This window comes from Gigantopelta aegis, chromosome 6 (assembly GCF_016097555.1).
Source record: "Gigantopelta aegis isolate Gae_Host chromosome 6, Gae_host_genome, whole genome shotgun sequence".
Lineage (NCBI taxonomy): Eukaryota > Metazoa > Mollusca > Gastropoda > Neomphalida > Peltospiridae > Gigantopelta > Gigantopelta aegis.
Window position 1 is genome coordinate 10,337,394 of NC_054704.1, and position 23,323 is coordinate 10,360,716.

General features: G+C 34.8%; 1 protein-coding gene across 2 annotated transcripts in view; it reads right to left on the reverse strand.

Moving 5' to 3' along the window:
* LOC121375143 (calnexin-like) overlaps nucleotides 1-23,323 on the reverse strand; it is a 68,078-nt gene that overhangs the window by 15,070 nt on the left and 29,685 nt on the right. Inside the window, exons 5-20 of one of the 2 annotated variants that reach the window (XM_041502404.1) lie at nucleotides 20,142-20,206; nucleotides 19,246-19,322; nucleotides 17,968-18,052; nucleotides 17,090-17,158; nucleotides 16,622-16,669; nucleotides 16,021-16,096; nucleotides 14,673-14,751; nucleotides 13,932-14,006; nucleotides 12,921-12,956; nucleotides 12,449-12,562; nucleotides 11,975-12,015; nucleotides 11,279-11,394; nucleotides 10,844-10,918; nucleotides 8,986-9,135; nucleotides 7,335-7,463; nucleotides 4,158-4,343 (exon numbers count right to left, since the gene is read on the reverse strand). In XM_041502404.1, the coding sequence (XP_041358338.1) occupies nucleotides 4,158-4,343; nucleotides 7,335-7,463; nucleotides 8,986-9,135; nucleotides 10,844-10,918; nucleotides 11,279-11,394; nucleotides 11,975-12,015; nucleotides 12,449-12,562; nucleotides 12,921-12,956; nucleotides 13,932-14,006; nucleotides 14,673-14,751; nucleotides 16,021-16,096; nucleotides 16,622-16,669; nucleotides 17,090-17,158; nucleotides 17,968-18,052; nucleotides 19,246-19,322; nucleotides 20,142-20,206 (1,421 nt within the window). Of the gene's footprint in view, nucleotides 1-4,157; nucleotides 4,344-7,334; nucleotides 7,464-7,860; nucleotides 7,981-8,985; nucleotides 9,136-10,843; nucleotides 10,919-11,278; nucleotides 11,395-11,974; nucleotides 12,016-12,448; nucleotides 12,563-12,920; nucleotides 12,957-13,931; nucleotides 14,007-14,672; nucleotides 14,752-16,020; nucleotides 16,097-16,621; nucleotides 16,670-17,089; nucleotides 17,159-17,967; nucleotides 18,053-19,245; nucleotides 19,323-20,141; nucleotides 20,207-23,323 lie in introns of both variants that reach the window. The other variant, XM_041502405.1, reaches the window with a different exon arrangement.

Here is a 23,323-nt window from a genome sequence, read left to right on the forward strand (position 1 = left end):
AAGAACATGTAGTCCACAGTAAAGCCCGTGGATTTCCGTCAAGTTCTTTTTTTCGTTTTCTGTTAAACTATCCCAGTCAGTTACAAACTTTTGTAATACATCTTCTTTGACTTCTTCAAGACGTTTCTTGAATTTTTTGTTGACAACATGTCTATCTGTCATAGTGTTTTTAATTGATGTTAGCAGCTGTGCATAGACACCAGACTTTTCAGCTTCGGTGGTGCTAACAGCCTCGGCCAATTCATTTAACGTCGTTAAGCTGCCTGCAAGGAAACTTTCGGCATCACCCGTTGTTAGCTCCTGCAAACCCATGGAAAAGCTGTTGCCTTCACCAGTGGAAACCTGGTACCCAGCATACTCACGGAAGCGTCTTTTCGTACCGTCTGTGTGTAAAGTATTTTGATTACTCGAATTCGAATCCAGCATAGCTGCAGCTACTTGTCCTTGTGACACAATCATTGCCTCCGTTTGCAAGAGACTGGTGCAGGTTTTCTTTGGTAGTCTCCCAATTTGTTTCTTACACAGCTTTTCGGCAACAGTACGGATAACTTTTTCACATTTATCTACACTCACACCACTAGCTAACAATTCCCAATACGTTTCTCGCACGTCATCTAAATACTTTTTTTTGTCATATGTTTGAACCGTCGAATTCTCCAGAAGTGTTTCAAGTTTGTCCTTCAGTTCAGTGTTTTGTAACTCAAGTTCCGAAACTCTCATTCAGAGGCTTGATGTTGTTTGATTTTCATTATTTTCCAAACTGTTTGCATTTTTCAGTTTCTTCCATGCAACTTTGCACCGTGAAGCACGCTTCTGAGAATTAATTGTTGCTTTTATGCTGGTATGAACTTTTTCTTCAAGTGTGATCTTTATATGTTGCTCACTAATCAGCTGATTATTTAGGCTTTTTATTTCTTTTTCAAAATTCTGCAGCTCTTGTTTCTGTTTATAAATTTTATCTTCTTTTCTTTTTTCGCGCTTGTTAGCATTTCTTGGAGTAAACTTTGCAAGTTGATTTCTTAAAACTGATGTCTTTTTTATTTGGCTGGTTAACTTCCCCTGCATATCTTCCAGTTGTATTCTCTTGCAAGCAACTGCTGCAAGTGCACAATTTCTTTCCTTAATACACTGTTTATGTTGAACAGATGACATCGCCATTTCTTCCAACAACAAACTAATTTCAGCATCTGGTTGTAGATAAATATCTTTTCTTGACATATGGTTTGTGACTTTATGTTCATCAGGCTTGTCTGTGTTACCGTCTGCATTGTCGGAGACTTGAATTGTTTTCGGCACTTGATATGGTTGGTTTTCAAAGTTAGTTATTTTTTCCTGATCAACCAACTTTGCTCTTTTTTCATATATTTTTTTCCACTGGTTGCAAACAGCACCTTCATTTGGAACATCATTCAGTGAAATGGTACAGATTTTACAAAGCCAACTGATGGCAAGTTTCCATGGAAGATTAAACTTCCTATGGAATCGTCTTAACTCAAGAATGAATCCTACAGTGATAGAATCATGTTCTTCAACCTTTCCAGCCAAGAGATCTTGGGCTGAGTATCCTGCAATCTTTGCTTCTTCCCGATATAATGAGGGTATTGCTTGTGCCAAGACTTCAATTTCATTACCACACTTTTTAGCTTTCTCAATTGCTTTTTTCACTGAACAAGTCAAGTTAGAAATTTTAGCTGGTAAAACTACATCAGGACTAATTGATTTTAACACCTTTGGCATAGAAATCTGAATGTTTCTAGCACAGTCTTCTAAAGTTGTCAGTATAGTCAAGTACAGGCCAAAGGTAACAAGACACGAGACATTTTCTACTGTTCCATCAGCAATTCTGTCAAGAAAAGACACATCCTGCCAAAGTAATTCAGCCATTTGATGGATTGAACATTGCCAACTTCAGAGCTGGAAAAAAAGGAAGAAAAAAAAAAGGAGTTACCTTTGTGTACAAAATTTTGGCATAGGTTCCCCGGCCTGGGGCAATCTGCCCGGTTAGGGGAGCCATGCTCCTAATAAGATTCTAAACATTTAAAAAAAATTTGGCATAGGCTCCCCGCCCCCGGGCAACCTGCCCGACAAGGCTCCCAAGTAATAAGATTCTAAACATTTTTAAAATTTGAGCATAGGTTCCCCAGCCCCGGGCAACCTGCCCGGTCAGGGGAGCCATGCTCCTAAATATTCAAATTCATCAAATTTATATTAAAAAACTTATTTTTTTATATATATATATATATATATATATATATATATATATATATATATATATAATACTAATGCACAATAAATATAAAAAAAATTACACTAATATTAAGAATTCGTTTACACATTAAATCAACCTGTGCCTTTTGCTACAGCAATTTACAACCTAACACCCCTACCATAGATGGAATAAATTCGTCCGCCATTTTGAAAAAGGCTAGCGGAACGTTCTATTATTTTGGTGGAGGGATAAATAATTCCATCATTTCAGCTATAAAGTAATTAATTACTCAAATAAGTCTTATATAAAATAAATAACATTAAACAAAATTAGAATTTGCATTTCTCCATCGTAAATAATTACATTGCAGCAGTTAATCGTCTTCTGAAATATGCCGGCAACTTTTGCTATTGCAGACGAAAAATCCGCCATTTTTAAATTGGTTTGCGGCTTGCCGTTTTTACAGATTCAAAACTCTATAAATACTACTTCAGCTCAATATTATTTCGATCTAAAAGTTATTTATATGTGTTTAGAAGACATCAATTTGTATAATATGTACAGTTAGATCAGTGTACTTACATTTTTCTTCAGAAATTTTTCGATTTTCTTTCTTCTTTCGATCGTAGCAAAACAGAGAATAATCTGACCTGGTTTTCACTAGTATGACGCGATTCAGACAGGATTCCCCTACATAATGAATGCTGATTGGTTGATATACTTAGATGGGCTGAGGTCCTAATCGCTTGTTGAAGAGAATGGGTACTCGGCCATCCAAAACAATGGAGGATCGCAACTTGATTAATTGATCATTTTAATTGTTTAATATAAATAAAACAGAATATTAATAACACAACACAGTAAGAGAAATAGATTTTAATGACATTTAATAAAGTGTTTTCTTAATTTCCATAATTAATATTAAAGCTCATTCAGAACAATTTTACTTGAAATTAAAGACCCATTATCGGTAAAACAAAGGAATTCGCTGGCCGCCATCTTGGTTTAGCGAACTCCCTAGTGTTATTGTTAACGTCTGTTTTATCTCTTGACTGGCTCAGCAACTTTGACAAAATTAATGTCTAGCCTAGTGGCTGTGGATTGACACTACTGTAGGTCCGACTTCAGTGACTGACGATATATACTTAGGCAGACTTTAAAATCACAGACGTCTGAAACACAAGCTATACTGACCACTATTTATTTATTATTTTAAATCATACATGAGATACCGATGTCTGGGCAGGCCGGTCCACTTGACGGATAAGAATATGTTCCAATAATAGAAATGGACAGGTGCTTCGGACCAACAAGAATGACAAAAGTGGGACCGGCAAACACACATTTTTAAAAAATAATTTCGGTCTCAGAGATCGAGAATCGGTCCCAGACCAGGAGAAAAGGGCTTTTCCCCACCCCTGTATGCAAGATATGATCCAGACAAGGTTTTACTGTTATGTGCAGTAGACTGTGAAAAGTAGGTCACAGTGACCCAGTGATAGTAAGCAAGACACCACTATCCCAAGTTGTTCCTACATGTGAGGTTTGATGGTCCTGTATGCAGCATATGGTCTGGACAAAGATTTACTGTTAGGTGTAGTAGACCGTGAAAAGTAGGTCACATTGACCTGGTAATAGAACATGACACACTGCAATCCCATATTGTTCCTACATGTGAGGTTTGATGGTCCTGTATGCATCTGTATGCAAGATATGGTTCCGACAAGAAAAAGTTTGTGCCAGTTACCTCTTGCATTGATATAGTAGAGTTTGTTCCCATGGGCAACAGCTGGTCTCTTCTATTCTGGATTTGTTTGCTTAGGACTAAATTGCCAATAACATTTGAAACTAAATGTTAAAATGTGTGAAAAAGACAAATATCAATCAGCTATCTTAAGCCAGTATTTCACTTAATACTGGTGTATCTGTTTTCTTATGTCATACGTACTGTTGTGGATTCTAAATCAGCTTTGCTGGATTTCTTTATTTCACTTGCATTATTATCTCCTCCTGCTCCTGTGCTATTCGTGTGTTCCGTGGCTTTGTTAGTTTTAGAATCACCAATACTTTCTTCAGGTTCATCATCTGGTGATGCTTCATCAGTTTTCTTTCTCTGGGCATCAACATCTTCAGACTGTTCAGACAATAAAGCAGAAACATTATGGCACAGAGTCAAGAAACAAAAATCAGTCTTATGTTAAACTCAAACATTGTCCCACAGACTTTGAAAAATCTAGAAATAAGATACAGTCAGTAATAAAAACATTAATACATTTTTGACAAAAATTAAATTGAAGGTTTTCAGTCGAAGGCAACATCCATATTTTGGCCAACACATAAATACAACATTGTGAACATTTTCAACAGATATGTCATATACGGAACTGTCGTTATTTAGTAATACTAATAAATGTTGTAATATTAATACAAAGCAAATTTTAAAAACCCCACTTATATGATCAATAGAAAATTATACTAGTCACTAGCATTAATTTGTACCCTCTGTTTTTTCTTCTATGGGTAACCTCTCATGATCACACTCGTGAACATAATGAGGATCACAATTCTAAACATAATTTACATCTTACAATTTAACTTTCTGTCCATAACTATCAGTTTATTTTGAGCTCATTTATTTATATATTGAAATTGATAATGTTTTACATTCATGCAAGTATGAAACACAGAACCACTTTACACACAGTGACACTGTATGAATGGTGCATTGCAAAACTGTTCATACATAAGTGTGCAGGAATTGGTCACGTTCTTGCATATATTAATAAAGTATTTTACTTATTCAACATTGACAACTAATGTAACTAGTCATTTTATTACTTTAAAATAAAGAAAACAGATGAAATTATCTATTTTGTTTTCTGAGCATTGCCGTACATAGTAGTACAAAACTGAGATTCACGCAGTTATGAACGTCAGCTTATGTCACATGATATTATTTACACCAATACAAGCATTTACAACAAGAGTATTTATAGACTGGAATTGTAACTCAGGGGTGGGAATTGGTGAATTGTAAAAAAAGAAGAGGATATTTAGATGGGTCCTGGAAATTCTTGAAATCCTAGGTTAAAATCTGTGCCATCTGACACATTTTTGAGGAAAAAGTAAACTTTTGATTTATTTAACGACGCCACTAGAGCACATTGATTTTTTTATCTTATCATCGGCTATTGGACGTCAAACATATGGTCATTCTGACACTGTTTTATTTAGAGGAAACCCGCTGTCGCCACATAGGCTACTCTTATGATAGGCAGCAAAGGATCTTTTATTTGCGCTTCCCACAGGCAGGATAGCTAGCACAAACCATGTTTTTTGTTGAATCAGTTATGGATCACTGGTCGGTGCAAGTGGTTTACACCTACCCATTGAGCCTTGCGGGGCACTCACTCAGGGTTTGGAGTCTGTACCTGGATTAAAAATCCCATGCCTCGACTGGGATCCGAACCCAGTACCTACCAGCCTGTAGACCGATGGCCTAACTACAACGCCAGTGAGGCCGGTCATTTTGGAGGAAAGGACAATTAAAATGTGAGGAAATTCATGAGAAGAAAACAGCTGATCCAAGGAGAATTCCCACCCCTGATAACTATTTTATCACAGTAAAACATGACCATCATATAATTGAATACATATAACTTTAAACATCAACATACAAGCAAGCAAGAAAAACATTAAAAAGTTGATATGGAGAACAAAACATGAACAAAAGCAAGAAGACAGATTCATGACAACATTTAAATAGCAGAAACAAAATTAAGTAGTTATTTTAACACTGAGAAAAACAAAACTAGAAATGTTTTAGTACAGTAAACACTGAAACAAACACCATCTTTGTTACCTAAATACAGTAGTGGTATTCCGTTATTTAAACTAATGCTAACAAACCCTTTTAGTTTGTATATATATACATTTCTACTGTGAACATTTTATAGGTCAGTAAAAATACCAACTTAACAATATTTAAAACATCAATTAAGTGTCCAAACCAAATCTGTTACATATATCTGTTATTACTGTCAAACGTTTACCCAAACTGATAGAAATCATAGTTAATAAATATCTTAAGAATAAATGTTTGTAACCAAACAAATATTTTACAACTGTGTTAAAGCTAATGTCATAGTTTTTACAGTTGATATATGGTATCCTTTTAAAGGCCAAGTCAGACATTATTATTAGATCCTTTTTATCCAATATTGGATCCTAAATGAAAATTAGACTCACTTGGCATACTAAACACTGCTGATTTAATACCCAAACACATGCAAATTCTGCATCAATAACATCAATTTTATGGAATTTAAAATATACACTGGGTGTACATTCCTCTAACATTAACACTAGCTACCATAAACACTTATTTTAAACCACTAGCATTTACTAAAAATAAACACTTTAAACCACTAGCATTTACTAAAAATAAACACTTTAAACCACTAGCATTTACTAAAAATAAACACTTTAACCCACTAGAATTTGATCAAAATAAACCTGAGTATTTAGCACATCAGTTATTAGCATTTTGTACGTAAACATTTCCAGATAACTAATTCTCAATCAACATACACCAGAGGACATTTTGTTTTCAAATTCTTGATTAGTGATATTTCTAGTCATTTGAAAATTGATTAGCAATTACTGGTTTAAAATTTTAAAATTGTGTAGCAATGTCTGAAACTTGCGTAGCAAATCGCGATGCAATACTAAACACAATGTTCCTGTACACCCATATCTCCATTCACTAAACCACCAAAAATCTTACTGGCAGAGGTTATATGAATATATGTAATAGAAAAGAAATAATCTAAACTTGGTATATGTAGCTGGTGATTCAAATACTGTTTTACTTGGCCGTGTACTCTGTTAAAATCTGTGTTTAAAAAACCCCCCAAACAAACAACAACCTAAGTTTAAAAAATATATATATTAATCTCAGTTAAATATTATTACTGAATAGACCACAAAATCAGTATATGGATTAATGCTGACAAACTAGAATTAAGCATCTATTTAACATTAACGAAAAACAATGTGATGGTTAACAAATTTAATATTCCATTACTGTTATAATTCATTTCAGTTTTATTGCAATACCAGGTACCTTGATAGGTCCACTTTTCGGACACAAACATATAGCCAGCAACACTATTGGAAGGAGTAGAACAACAACATAGACCGCCCAGAGAATTTTCCACTTGTCGGCTGCCTCTATCAGGGTGTACCATATGCCCTAAGGAAGATGTCGAACAAAGCTAGTAAAATAAACGTGCCAACTATTGAAGCAAGTGCCTTCTTAAACTGATCACACTGGATGAAAAGAATGTATAACTTCACTTCGACATACCATTTCACTTGTCATCTATATAGCTTTTGTTTTAGTTTATAAATGTGCCAAAAAAATTTTTTTTTTTATTTCATGTACTAAGAACATTAACTTATTTCACCATCCCTAAGTTTAAAATTGTTAGAGTACTATATGAACCGATGAAAGATCAAGTTAATCACATTACTTTTCATCCAGGCTTCAGATTAAGACGACACAAAACACACAAGGTTAGATAATAATCATGCAAGCACAACAAGATTATGTGCAGGAAACAAACTGAATTTATTTCCCATAGTCTTACCTTCGACATACAGCAATAGGCTATTATTAAAACAACAGGCAACAAAACAACAACAACAAATACTGCCCACAGCCAGGGCCTTTCATTTGTTGCATTTTTTATTGCTTGCATGACAGAATTCTGAAAGAGGAGGAAAATATTTTTTGATTATTAGTAAAAAACCCACCAAAAAGTAAAAATACTGAAACCAGTATTAATAGAAACAAACCCTGCTCTATCAGAGTTTTATTATACTGTGGTGGAAGAGATACCAATATGATATTTATCATCTCTTTACATTGTGGAATGTGCCTTTTGAGAGGTAATGACCTCTATCACACAGTACACTTTCGTATAGATCTTCATGCAAAAAGTGTGTGCATGGTTCTTTTGATTAATATTTTTAAATTAAAAAAATACTTGCTGTTAATTCTTATAATTAATCTTAGCAGCATAATTTAAAAAAAATTATTTTAATAATTTTGTGTAGCATTGAGTAGGTTTATAATATTGTTTGTGTAAACTTCAATGATAGATGTGTGGTGAACAAATGCAAAGTTCCATTGATAAATAGCTAAATGAAGCAACCGCAACATGACGTCATTTCGCTATATGACGTCATTTAGAAAGCAATGTCAATTTTCCTGGTTATTAATATGTGCATTTTCATGCTTTGTTTAGTTATTTTGGAAGTAATTCTGTGTGATTTTTGTTTGTAATAAATAAATACTATACTCATTCTCATGTGAGACCATTTATATTACAACTTGTGTGTATTTAATTGTACATCACTCGCTTTCACTCGAGATGTACGAATGAAAACACACTCATAATATAAATAACACTCGTAATATAAATGGTCTTACACAAACTCATTTAGTATTCTCTATATATTCTGTACCTTCAAAGGTAACATCAATGTTATCTCCACGTCCAACAACTTGACATTTAATTTTAATACACTTTAAAACCAAACTGTAATACACATCAACAGTATAAAGTAAAAAGGTAAAAATGCAACAATAATAAGTAGCCAGTAATTGTGGTTTGATACAAGACAGAAAATTCAAGAACTTAATTGTAATTAAAAACTGGTAGCATGTGTTCTATTGTTAAAAACCTCATGTTTATTGAACAACAACTTACCCCTGCAGTTAAAGAGGCACGCTCCTCGACACTCTTCATGCCCCAACTATCTCTAGCCCACTGCTCTGCTACAGCCCGATCGTCAGTGATGATAAAATTATCAAAAATAATGTTGTCACTCATTGACCACAGCTCCAGACCCAAGGCGTCCTGAAAACAGACAACACAATCAACAACACTGAAATCTTAAATCGCAGCCTATGTTGTTAACAGTTTCTAAGCACTGAATGATTTTACTGCAAAACACTTCCAAATATTTAGTGGCAATTCTGTATTAATTAATTTTTAAGCAGTCATTAATTCTGTCAAAAAGAGTTAGTACAAAAAGATCTCAAATGCACCACAGCTGGTATGTCAAAGGTCGTGATATGTGCTATCTAGTCTGTGGAATGGTGCAGATAAAAGATACTTTGATACTGATGGAAAAATGTAGCGGGTTTTCTCTCTAACACTACATGTCAAAATTACCAAATGGTGCATATAAAAGATCCCTTGATACTAATGGAAATTTTTTGCGAGTTTCCTCTCTAAACACTACGACAAAATTGCTAAATATTTGACATCTAATAGCTGATCATTAATAAATCAATGTGCTCTAGTGGCGTCGTTAAACAAAAAAAAAACCTTTAGCTTTAACTTTAACTTTAAGCATTTACTAAATGATTCTATTGTACACAATTTCTAAACATCTGATGCTGGTTCTAAACAGGTTTTTAAGCCAATAAAAAAGATTATTGTTCATAAATTTAATTATACTGTAGTAATAGTGTCACATAAAATTAAATGGTACAGACTATGCAGCTTTCTTGTTTTGGATTCCTTGAATAAAGTCAAAATCTACAAGCAACCAAAATCCAATTTAAAATTAATTTTTCAATCTGATCTCAACTTCGATATAAACACCTTCATCAGAACTCACCATGATGAATCTTGAGGGGAGGGATTAATTGCTCCTCTTAGATCATGAGGGAATTTTTTTTTTTTTTTTATAGAAAATTTGGAATATTGGGATGTTCGGACCAGCCTACTAACATAGCAATTAGTTGAGGTGGTTAAGTTGAAAAGAAATTAAGATTACCATATTGTGCATAGATATTTAATCTTATTGCAGAACTCTTCTTTTTAATTCACATGCTAAGGAGTGCTAGATTGATATCTCTCCTTAACCTTTAGACTACTGGATTAATTTTTGACAAAAACCACGTTGAGTGGGTACAAGTTTACAATTATTACTCACATATATCTTTTAAATGTTTTATAAATACATAAAATAAACTTCATATTTGAATTGGTAAATATTATTTTCGTTGGTTTTCTAATTTTTATATTTTAGATTGGTTAATATTGATTAAAAGTAGGCAAAAAAAAGAAAGAAAAAGTTGTGTTTACTTACGGGCATTTGTGGCCAGCTGTCCAGTATTTATGTTGGTAAAACGTTCAAATTTATTATCAAATTAGCTGTTACAATAAGGTATCAATCCCTAAAAATGACCACGATGTGCCACCATTGTTGTTAAGCGAAAATACTTGCCGAAAACCACTTTTTGAACTCAAATTCCACAGTATTTTCAATTGAAAAAACAAACAAAAGACACCATCTTGTTAAGAAATCTGTTTGCTGTATTATACATCCATTTCCCTTGAGTGTCATATGCAAACCGGCAGGAAATATGAATTAGGGTATGCGCTGTATACAGTATGTCGACTGGCGTGACGTCGAGCGAGATAACTCACCTGCAGTAGTCAGCACGTTAAACAGCCAGGTCTGCATCATGAGAATATTATTTGGCAAAAATTATCTTTTTGCTAATATAAACTTACATACTACATCCCAGAAATGCAACTATTAAATACTTACAATTGGTGTCATCTTGTATGGTTCCATATCCTCAAAATAGTTGGGATTAGGGATGATTTTGGCTTTCCAGACGCCCTGAAATATAGTTTGAACAATTGTAATTGACTGCATTCTATAATTTCTAGAACACTTAACAAAAAGCAAGTGCATTGTGTCACGCATTAATCACTTAATACAACAAAATACACAAATGATATTTAACAAAAGATGAAATTAATTTTAATTTTTTTTAATTGCACATCCATTTGAGAAAACAGTATATGATATTTATGTTATCACATATTAATATTTGATTCGTTGTTGTCAAATCCAAACCATGACTGAAATTAACCCTCCAGATGCAGATTACTTCCCTTTACAACATTTAGTGTACTGCTTATTTTGAACGATAAACATAATAGAAGACGGGTAATAAAATGAAAATGCCAACCACACCTTATAATTGGGATTATCAACATAGGGAGCCGACCATTTCCCCTTGTATTTGGGGTTCTTGATAGTTGGTGGCTTCCACTCCCCACATCCTGCAGCTCCCTTGCACTTTTCATTTTCTGTAACAAAAACATGAAAAAAGGTCAGTAAATGTAATTTTGTATTATTAGTTTGTTTTTATTGAGGTTGAGAAGTTATAATTTACCTCCCACCCCTCTCAAACAACATTGTTTAGGGTTTTTTTAAAAACCAAAACATTTCATGGCTTGTTTTTTCTTCTTCAAATGACACCACTAGAGCACATTGATTTATTCATCATGGGCTATTGGATGTCAAACATTTGGTAATTTGACATAGTCTTAACAAGGAAACCCACTTCATATTTTCTTTAGTACAAAAGGATCTTTTATATGCATCATCCAACAGACAGGATAGCACATACCCTTACCTTTGATATACCAGTAATGGTACACTGGCTGGAATGAAAAAGAGCCCAACTGGCTCACCGCTGAGGATCGATCTCAGAAGGACCGCACATCAGGGGAGCACTTTATCACTGGGCTATGCCCACCCCTTCAAAGTGCTTACTAACAACCACCATAAATCATAACTTGGGTTAATCCATATGTTTTTAGTGAAAAGTCTCAACCAGTGTAAATTCCATTATGATAAAACAATGTAAAAGATGATGAAACATACCGACAAGGGGAGCTTCCCATTCGCCATCCATATCCTCGTCCCTGGAAAAAATAAAGTATTCAGATACATTTTAAAATATCTGCAGCAAAACATTAAAATTATCTCAACCATATTTTGTCAACCTGTCAGCTGACAAAATATGATTCCTGACCCCGATTTCCAAGTATGCCCTTGTTCTATTTGCATAACATGCATTGGGAACTACTACAAGCACACCACAATGATTAACAAAACATTGGATTGGCCAAAGTGGATAATTTAAACAAGGCAGTGTATGTTATGTGTAATTTAATAGTAAAAAAGCAGTAACAGCTGAAAATATGTCAACCTAGCTAATCTATTTTACAACCAGTATACTTAATACTAAAACAAATAAGCTGTTAAGAAACATTTTTAAAAAACCCAAAACAAGTAATTAATATTGTGGTAAGACCACGTTGTGAGGTTATACATAGAAAAGAAACTTGTGAGTACCAGTCAGCAGGTTTTTCTGCGGCTGGGTCTGGCACTAGTTGTGGTTCGTCATCCAGCCACCCTTCAGGCTTTACAGCATCAATATCTAAAATCATTTCGGGTTCCGATTCATCCCTGAAAATCGTCAAAACATATTAGAGACCTCAACATAGGTAATCTGTACACTTTGCACAAATGTTCTAAATATATAATTATATATATTTTTGTTATGATAAGAACAGACTTAAAAAATTATATAGAGCTTAAAAGTATCAGGTTTACGACTTTGCACTTTATGGGAAAGACAATGATACCATCCTTTGGGGGTTTAAAAAAAAAAGTTTTTGTTTAAACTGATTTACCAAATGAATCACCAGTACATTCACCAAACCAAGTGTCATTCTTAGAGAGACAAAAGTGTGCGGTAGTCAATATTACCGTGACCATATCAAACTGTGGGATACTGTTTAGTATAATTAGTTAAAGTACTCACCAGTCATCAGGCTTTGTAGCATCAGGGTCGGGAATCCTACAAAAACAACAATACTCATGTGTCACCGACAAAATCCTGCTCTTTCGGTGGTACAAATGAACATAAACAGAATCTTGCTACAGAGCAACAGTTATTACGACACTAGGTATAAACAGAATACCAGTCGTGAGATACCACTTTGGATGGGAAAAAACCACACATTGGGTTTTCGTGCTTGTATCCAATTAAGGTTTAAGCACGCTGTCCTGGGCAAACACATCAGCTATCTGGGCTGTCTGTCCAGGACAGTGAGTTTGTTAATTGTTAGTGAGAAAGAAAGTGTAGCGGTCTTACACCTACCCATGAGTCATTAAAACTTGCTTTGGTTGAGAGCCAGGAGCTGGGGTTAGGAGTATTGTCAGTTTATTTCTTTTGTTTCCAACCAACGAGAATCTACAAGATGACACTTCAGTATTTCCCACTTGGGGCAATGTGAGCAATTTTACAGATCATAATGCCATGATCTATATATTTGTTATTTATTCAGAATTATTGTTTTATCTACCACCAAATAGCTTTTCCAGACATGACATGACAGCACATACCATGGTACCAGATACACCAGTTGTAAAGTACTGGTTGGAACATGAAAAAAACAAAAACCGTAATGGTTTCACCAAGGTAGATTGAATCTTTGACCTGCCAAACGTCAGACAAGCACTCTACTACCAGCAAATCAGGGCTTTACATTAACGCTTGTCCATTTACTCTTGACAAGTGGTACTGGGTGGAGGACAAGTAAATTTGTCTAAAAACTTGCCCGACAAGTCAACTGAAAAATAATATATATTGACAAAATTATCATTTTCACTAATTCACTCTTAATTGTAACAAAAACCAGAATGTTGAACAAACTTGTACCACGTAATGAGTTTTCTTCATTACTACTTTGTATTCATGGAGACGACTTACACAAGTCCCATTTTAACTTTTGTACAACTTGAAAACTTAAAGATATAAAAGCAGACATACTTTTCTTTGTCATCCCAGTCTGATGGTTTTTTATCATTTGGATCTTCAATTTCTTTTGGTGGATTAACTGGAGGGCTGAAATAGAGAAAAACTAAGGTTAAAATTTTTTTTTTATCGAATTAACTTATTTAAGCACAGCATAGATTTAAGTGTTTTGCCCACTGTACCTAGATTGGTGTATATATAAGCCTTTTTTTTCCTTTATGTAAAATTCAGGATCAACCAAGTTATTAAAAAATGTTTTAACTTGTACTAAGATGAACATCGACAGGTGCAGCTATGACCAGACTTTCACAGCTTGTGAAAAATGTAGCTAAATATGAAAACATCAAGTTGTGGAAAACCAAAACAAAGGTTGATGCTATGATTGTCTGCAAAAGTAACACATTATCTTGTCCTGTGACTTCATAACGGTAAGACAAAGTACACAGAACTACAGTTTTGTCACATAAAATTTCTCTTTCTTGTTTTATTACCTTAATGTTCAATAAAATAAATCAAATGGTATGTACAGTAACTGCAAATCATTTTACAATAATTTGTTGTTTTCCTGGTTGTATTCCAATAGAAACTTTCAATACAGAAAAAAACGACCATACACTAAAAGCACAACATTATTTGGATCATTGTTCAGATGGGAAATAAAAACTTCTTCATAATCTGAGAAAACCTTCTGTTATGTTGGCAATTTACAAATATAGGAACTCAACTGAATTAAATAAAGGTAAAATAGATTCTTACTTGACATCTGACAGCAAGCTTCCTGAATTGACGACAGTATTGTCAACTAGTACTTCAAAAGTGTTATCTGGATTCACAACTGAAATAAAAAAATTAAAACTAACGTTAAAGTTTAATTTTGTTTAATGACACCACTAGAGCACATTAATTTATTAATCATCGGCTATTGGATGTCAAACATTTGGTAATTGCAACATAGTTTCAGAGAGGAAATCTGCTACTTTTTTCAAATAGCAAGGGATCTTTTATATACACCATCCCAAAGGCAGGATAATACATACCACAGCCTTGATATACCAGTAGTGGTGCACTGGCTGGAATGAAAAATAGCCCAATGGGTATCGATCCCAAATCGACCGTATATCAAGCAAGCGCTTTACCACTGGGGTACATTCTGCCCCAAATTTAAAACTAAACTACTTATCAAATGTCCCATAAAATACTTGTATATATGTGAAGTTGTTTTGTTTAACGACACCACTGGAGCACATTAATTAATCATCGGTTATTGAATGTCAAACATTTGTTAATTCTGACTCATAGTCATCGGAGGAAACCAGCGACATTTTTCCTAATGCAGCAAGGGATCTTTTTTATGCACTTTTCCACTTGTCCAGCTGTGCTGCACTGGCTGGAATGAGAAATAGCCCAATGGGCCGATCGATGGGGATTGATCACAAACCGACTGTGTATAAATAAGCATTTTAACATTGGGCTACGTCCCGCCCCGAATTTAAAACTAAACTACTGATCAAATGTCCCATAAAATAGGTTTTTAGTGTGCATGTCAATACAAAAATATATCCTATATTACAACCACATTCTTGTTAGTCATTCCAAAAACCACATTCATTTGTCACTCATTTTTTCCCCAATGATTTTAGATCTGAATAACAAGCATATTCTAGTGTTGCCAAAATAGTGGAGACAGATTAACATTTAGTTTATGTGGTGAATTTCTTTTGCAGTTTTGGAATGTAAATTCTCTTATAAATACTTGTGTATGATGGCTCAAACCAAAAGGAAATGTACATTCACAAATGGATATATGTATTAATCAAGGATTAATTTTAAAGTACATATTTTCCTCAAACATTTCTTCATAATTATTCAAATAATGTAAAGTAAAGTTTGTTTTGTTTAACGACACCACTAGAGCACACTGATTGTCAAAGATTTGGTAATTCTGACATATAGTCATAGGATGTTTTTAACCTTCTGACTACTGCAGGCGAGATATCTTTTAAAATAACGTGAAATATCCCAATGGGTCCACCATCAGGAATCAATCCCAGACCGACCACGCATCAAGCCAGTGTTTCAAATAACGTAAGACACATTAACTCACTCAGGGTATAAAGATGCGTCTTCTTATCAGTGAAGTAGCTATCAATATTTGCAGTGTGTTTCTTGGCATGTTTTTCCTAAAATATGAAAACAATTATGTCCTAAACAACCAAAACAAAATGTCACAAACACAGACTTATTACATCACACATTTATCAATTGAAGAAAACCTTCAACTACCAGCTGCTAAAAATTCAAACTATTTTGTATACTTGTCCCATATGAAAACAAATGCACAAAATGAGTGTTACTGAACATCGAATATTATTTTCATTATTATTTTTACAAAACGTGATGTTAAAGACATTCACTCATAAGTTTTGGAAAAGCTGATATGCAAAGCACTGTTGTTGTTTGGTGGGGGTTTTTTTTTTTGGGGGGGGGGGGGGGGGGGGGGGGGGGGGGGGGGGGATGGGGGGGGGGGGGGGGGGGATATGTAGGTAAGTAGACCTTATAACAAGTGATATTTTTACAACTGAGTTATATGTAAAACCTCAAAATAATATTAAGACAGACAAACAAAATATGAAGTGGATAATGACATTACTGTCTAGAATATACATGCGCAAACATCAAATAGAATTAACTTCTTCCTCTCTTACCTCAAACACTCCAGTCTTGGGGTTCTTGTGTCTAAAGATGAAGTGTAACTGAATGGAAAAAAAATCAAAAAAATCACATTCAACATTAATATCATCAGCTATCTAGAGAAACAAATACAAACTGTCATGCTATCTTTAGGATGGAAGTGGAGAATTGTGAATATATCATGATAGTAACATGTTGCTAACAGACATTTCATGACAATACATTAGTAGAAACAAAATCACAGGCTGTTGCACTAATTTTCAGATACTCATGAGATGAATGCATTCATTACATATTCTTTTCATTTTAATATAATAATTGAAATTGCATACATATATTTTTTTTATGAACGGCTAAAAATTTCCAATAATATATATTTCTCAATATATCTGTGCATATGAAATTTAACAAACTTCAACTAAGCAAGAAATACCCTCGGATACAATGTCAGTTAAGTGACTAATATACTATAGAGTACATACCTTATGGTCCATACCACATTTGTCTGGTCCAAACATAACAGTGTAGGGTGTCTTGTCGTGGAGTTGTTTCTGAAATCACCACCAACAACCAAGTCACTTCCAAATTGTACACTTTATTACAATTATTACATTAACTAGTTTTTTAAAACATCAATAATAAATATACTGAAAGGATATTTGTTTATAACCAACTCGGTATATACAGTAACTATTTTTTTTGTAACATATATATTTGGCCAAGTGTGACTTGTAATGTGAGTTTGTATTGTTTAATGACACCACTGGAGTACATTGATTTAGTCATTATTGCCTAAAAGATGTCGAACATTTGGTAATTCTGACATAAGAGGAAACCTGATCCATTAGTAGCAAGGGATCGTTCATTATGCACTTTCCCACACAGGACAGGACATACCATGGCCTTTGTTACACATCCAAAGAAAACACCCAATCAGACAACGAGTCCACTGATCTGGTTCAATCCTGTGATGCAAGTACCTCAAATGAGTGCTCTACTGACTGAGCTATTCCTCCCACCCCACTGCACACACTTGAGTGGTGTAGCATCAGAACATTACCAGTACAAGTTCTGTTGGGTTTTGTTAGACAAAAGAGTACAAACCAAGACATTTGATACACCAGTCATGGAGCACTGACAGAATGTGAAGAAATACACTGTGCACCAATCAAACTGATGATGCATGTTCAAGAGGAAATACTATCATCTAATTCAGTAGAACACCAGACAAAATCTAGCAAGTGAAAAGATGTTGGGATTACATTTTATATGACTCAGGAAGATCAAATTTAACCTAAACATCCATATTCCATAAACTACACTGCATATTTATATTTGCTCATTAGCAACCAATACATACCAGATCAAGTGACTTTGACTGCTTTGACAGCAGCTTAATATAAGCACCCCCACAATCTTGACCATTTGCAAAGCGAACTTCATATCTAGAGAAACAAAACATCAAAATCTTATGCCAAATACAAAATATAACATAAAACTAAGTAATCAGAATAAATCCAATTAGATATAATTCCAAATATCAACAGCACAGGCTGAAAAGAAAAACCCAATGGTTCAACCAACAGGATTTGATTCTATGACCAAAGTGCTTCAGAAACATGTTCTACAAGTACAAGAGAACTCGAGCCTGCCCCCTAAGACTAGTAAGAGTGAACAGTTACATGGAGTGGCTGTTACCGATACCATTAATTTTATTAAAGTAGTTTCAAAATGACAATCAAAAATACATTGAATACGTTTTTAAACAAGCTGTAAGATTAATCTCTAACAGACACGAATGTAGTATTCTATTTCTAACATAACCCCCCCCCCCCAAAAAAAAAAAACCCCACCCACCCAGGTATAAAATAAATCTAAATGTCTTTTTCAACTAAAACTTGTTTACAGTGCTTGTGTTTGCAGTTAACTTGCACATCACAGCGAAATCAGTAGGTGCTTAAGCAGTATGTCACAAAGCCTTTGACAACTAAAATTACATTATATAAAATATATTTTCATATCTATATATACAGTGTTTCTACGGTACTAATTTCTAAAAATTCAGTTTACTTCTTAATTATTTTTTTATATTTTTTTTGGAGGTATAACAAAATTATTGGGAGGTAAAATCCAGTTTGGACTACTACAAACATTTAGCATGACCAGAAACATTGTATGTACAGACACTAATGTTGGAAACAAAAACATGTATTTAATGTAAAATTGTAGTCATTAAAAAGGCTATTATGTTTGTCAAAAAATATCTTACAGTGACAACAAACTCGAGACAGTCTGTTTAACATTTGGTCTTGAGTATAAGAGATGAAACCCACTGCTGCTGTAAAAGCAATTACCTAACAGCACAAGGGGATCATTTTTGTTGGTTTTTCAAAACAGGAAAGCATACAGCAAGCACCCTTTGGTATGTCAGTTGTGCGACAATTGTAGGGATGGAAAAATACCCGGGAGATTCAATCCTCTGATGCACAAAACCGTAATCGAGCGTTCTACAAAACTGGGTTACATCCCACCTCTTTAATAGAAGACATTTAAAGCAATTTCTACTAAATCAACACACTATTGGGGACTAAATAAAGAATCATATATGATCATGTTGTTAGATCCCAAATTTACTCACTGAACAATAAATGGCTTTCCTTTGAAATCATAAACTTTATCTAGTTTGGCAGAAATGGCATGATGTTTGGCTTTAGACTGAAAAAGAAAATAAATACAGCCGATTAGAAATCTATGTACATATCTATATGTGAGATGCTTAAGTTATTGGTTTCCTAACATTAATGAATATTTAATGGTTATATGGCATGTATGTCGTATGCATTTTTAACCATTAAAATCAATAGATGTCATGCTAAAACATGTGGTGCAAAATATCAATGCACAGATGACAACATATGGATTATATTACACTATATATCAAGAGCGGTTACATAATTTTGTTACACAAGGTATCACGTCATATGGAAAAAAGTTGGAAAAACTATCAATATAATTAAAAGATATATTTTAGACAATATTGTGCTACGCCAGAAAGAATATGATAAAACTGTATATATTCCATTACCTATTTATAATTAGTTCAATAAAAAGAAGACAACCCCACCAACCCCCTCAAAAAAAAGAATAGGAAAAAAGAAAAGATCCCAACACTATATTTCTTTATTTAATTTGATGTAAAAATTTATTATTTTGTTTGATATATCAAAAAAGAGAAGAGACATTTGACAGCATATCATCATTAGAATGTATCAAGTGTGTCTCAACACCTAAATGTTTAATGCAGCACATACATCGGGCTTTAAAATCCGAGGACACATTATCTTTGTTATTTATGAAAGTGAATTTGTAGTGTGTTCAGGCCAGTTCCAGCTGGTACTCAAATCAATTCAGTCCACCTCATAATGACATTTGTATTGACAGGGACTGGCAATTAACGTTCACAGGTTCTCTTTATAATTTTTCTACGAACTAAAAATCTTGTCTTAACATTGCTGCATTGTTGTGTATACTAACCTTCAGAACAAGTGCAATATCACCCATCAGAGCACTATCTATTGGTTCTTCGAACTCCCAGTTGCCTGTCAACAACAAATAAAATAACTAGATGTGTGTATTAAGTACTATAGAAAGGTTGGTCAAAGACTTTAATCCATACACTTTTTTTTTTAAATAATAAATTAAAATATGGAGAAAACTTGAGGTGTTTTCTCTTTTATGAATACATTACCTGTCCTCAAACAAATGCACTCCCCCCCCCACCCCCCACCCCTTAAAGCTAGTAGTCTGGTCCAAACATCCCAACAGCCAATGGGATGGCCTAAATTCTTCTACTCCATACTCCTCTCTAGTACTGGTCACATGACTGTAACTTCCTTCTTTTTCCCTGAGCACATCACACGGAGAAAAGGAAGCGGGGAGGCTTGGGCAGGAACAAATCCTTGAGGACAGGTAATGTATCCATAAAAGAGAAAACATGTGAAGTTTTCTCCATTTCTTTTCAACATTACCTGTCCTCAAACAAGTGCAGCATCCAACAGACAGTGGTGGGTTCCAAACTGAAGATGAAGAAGTCTGACACATTGCAAAAGGGCAATGTTATCTGGACAAATGTCCTGTCATGAAACCAGTGTGAAATGTCAGAACAGTGAAAACTGCTGAAATCGCTGTAGAACCTTTGGAAGTAGAATGGGAGGCGGAAAGGTCCATATTCTCTCAAATGATGGCCAAAGAGTCGAGCTCGAGAGCATCCAGATTGGGAACCGGTGACATGTAGATCCGAAGCTGATGATTGACTCGAGTCGCAAAAAGATCGATGTTGAGCATTCAAAGACAATGGCACACCCATTGAAATGCCTCGGGATGGATCATCCACTGTATCGCTTGTGGAACAGACGGACGAGACGTGTCGGTCAAGACATTGGTGACCTCTGGAATGTGCCGAGCCTATATCTGCAGCAGAATCTCGTCGACCAGGTCGTAAAGGTACACAGTGAGCTGCTGGAATGCCGATTGATGCAAGCTGCCGCCATGACGCTGTCCGTGGCAATCACGAGATAGTTCCAATCAGCATCTGGCACCAGTGAAGGACCGCATTGAAGATCGCCAGAAGCTCCAACACGTTGAGGTGGAGAATGGTTTCTTCTGGTGACCACAACCCCGACATAGTCTGATCGAAGAGATGGGCTCCCCAGCCTTCCAGCGATGCGTCTACAAACAAGTGGTGTGTTGTTTGAAACGGCCGCAAGGAGACTCCGCCTAAGACGTTCTATGGAGTCTGCCACCATAGAAGACTGGACCGCAGTCATCAAGTCTAGGTTGTTTAACCGGATGTAAGGGTTCAGAAACATTTGGATCCGCCTTAACTGCAGGCGACCTCGGAGCATCAAATCGTATGCCGACGTCAGGAGGCCCAGAAGACCCAACGGTCGACTGGAACCGTAACCAAGGCAATGTCTGGTCGAAGGCAAGCTCCAATAAACTGCAGATTCTGTGTTGGATGCAACCGAGACTTGTTCGACATTGACAATCCAACCGAGATGTCTAAGACTTGCTCTAGCATTTCAGGAGGCAGTCGTCGAGATACGGGTAGATGGATATACCTCTGCGATGTAGATATCACGACATTAGAGCTGTTATCTGGGTAAAGAGTCAAGGCCAGTGTTCGAGATTAACGGTATCCCAGAGGATACCAGACTTCAATAACCCAGTATCCCAACGGGATACCATATATAATGTTGGTGGGTTTTTTAATCCTACGTTTTTATTTTTTGCTGAAACAATGAAAGTCGTCATTTACTGGTGAAAGTTAAGTAAGAGTATTTTCAAGCTCGTACCCAGTCTAATGCTATGCCGTAACAATATCTCCCTCCAACTCGTACCCAGTCTAATCAGGGGTTCTAGAATTTTTTTAAAATTCACTTGCCATTGGGCCAGTGGATTTGAAAATTCACTGGCCATGGTAAAAAATTCACTTGCCCAATTTTAACTGTTGATAAAAATATAAAACCCCACAGTAAATTAAAATAATTAACTTTTTAGTGTACCGTGTACATTTTGCATACTGAGATCATATGTAATCAATTTGTCAATTTGCACAACACATAGGCTCATTAGGCACACTTTATGTTTGTTTAGAAAAACATGAAACCATTTTTATCAGTTTAGAGTAAAGTTACTTATTAAAACTTTTAAATAATTGTTTCCACTAAAACCACCTAAGTTAATATATATATATATATATATATATATATATATATATATATATATATATATATATACATACACACACATATATACATACATACATACATATATAATCCATGTTACACATTACGACAATTAACAGTATTAAAAACAAATAAATATTCTATCACTTATGAATGAGTATATATTTATGTACTTAAGAATGGGAAATCCTCCCCACACCCACCCCCCAAAAAAAAAAATCCCCCCCATTCCCCCCCCCCCCAAAAAAAAAAACCCCATACAAAATTAGTAATTTTTCAATATAGGTACTTTGTTATATTTACCTATTTCATGATATTGTGTAATTAGTTATTTTTATTATTTATTTATTTTTTGCAATTTATGTGATATTTTATAAATTAAATTAATAATTTACACATGGACCGTTTTGCAACATACATGGTGACATGCAACCTTTAAAAACTAATAAAAGACTGATTACCGTTTCGCATTTTACGCTTGCACTGTACTACTATTAACATTAGAGTAACAAATCTTTGGGTAACAGTGCAAATAAGAAAATGGCAGCAAGCAATAAAGTTTTTTTTTTCCCCAGTGTTTACACTTTATAACTTGAATAAAGTTACATCGTAGGTATACTGATGTCATCAATGGGTCAAAGATTACTGGTTGCCAACTATTTGTTAGTAAAATATCGCATGTGATAGCAAATCGAAAGAAATGACTTGTAGATGTTTCTTTTGTTTTCGTATGAGCCAACTCCAAGCGTTGTAGATTTTTTTTTTTTTTTTTTTTATCACTTGCCATCGGGATCTCACAAAGTAACTTTTACTGGCCCAAATCCAAAAACCACTGGCCTCGGGCATCGGGCCACCGTATTCTAGAAGCCCTGGTCTAATGCTACACTGGAGCAATAGCGGCGTAGTAATAGACTGGGAATCACTAAGTCGCTATTGTTTTTGAGATATTGATTCCACATCTGCAGAAAA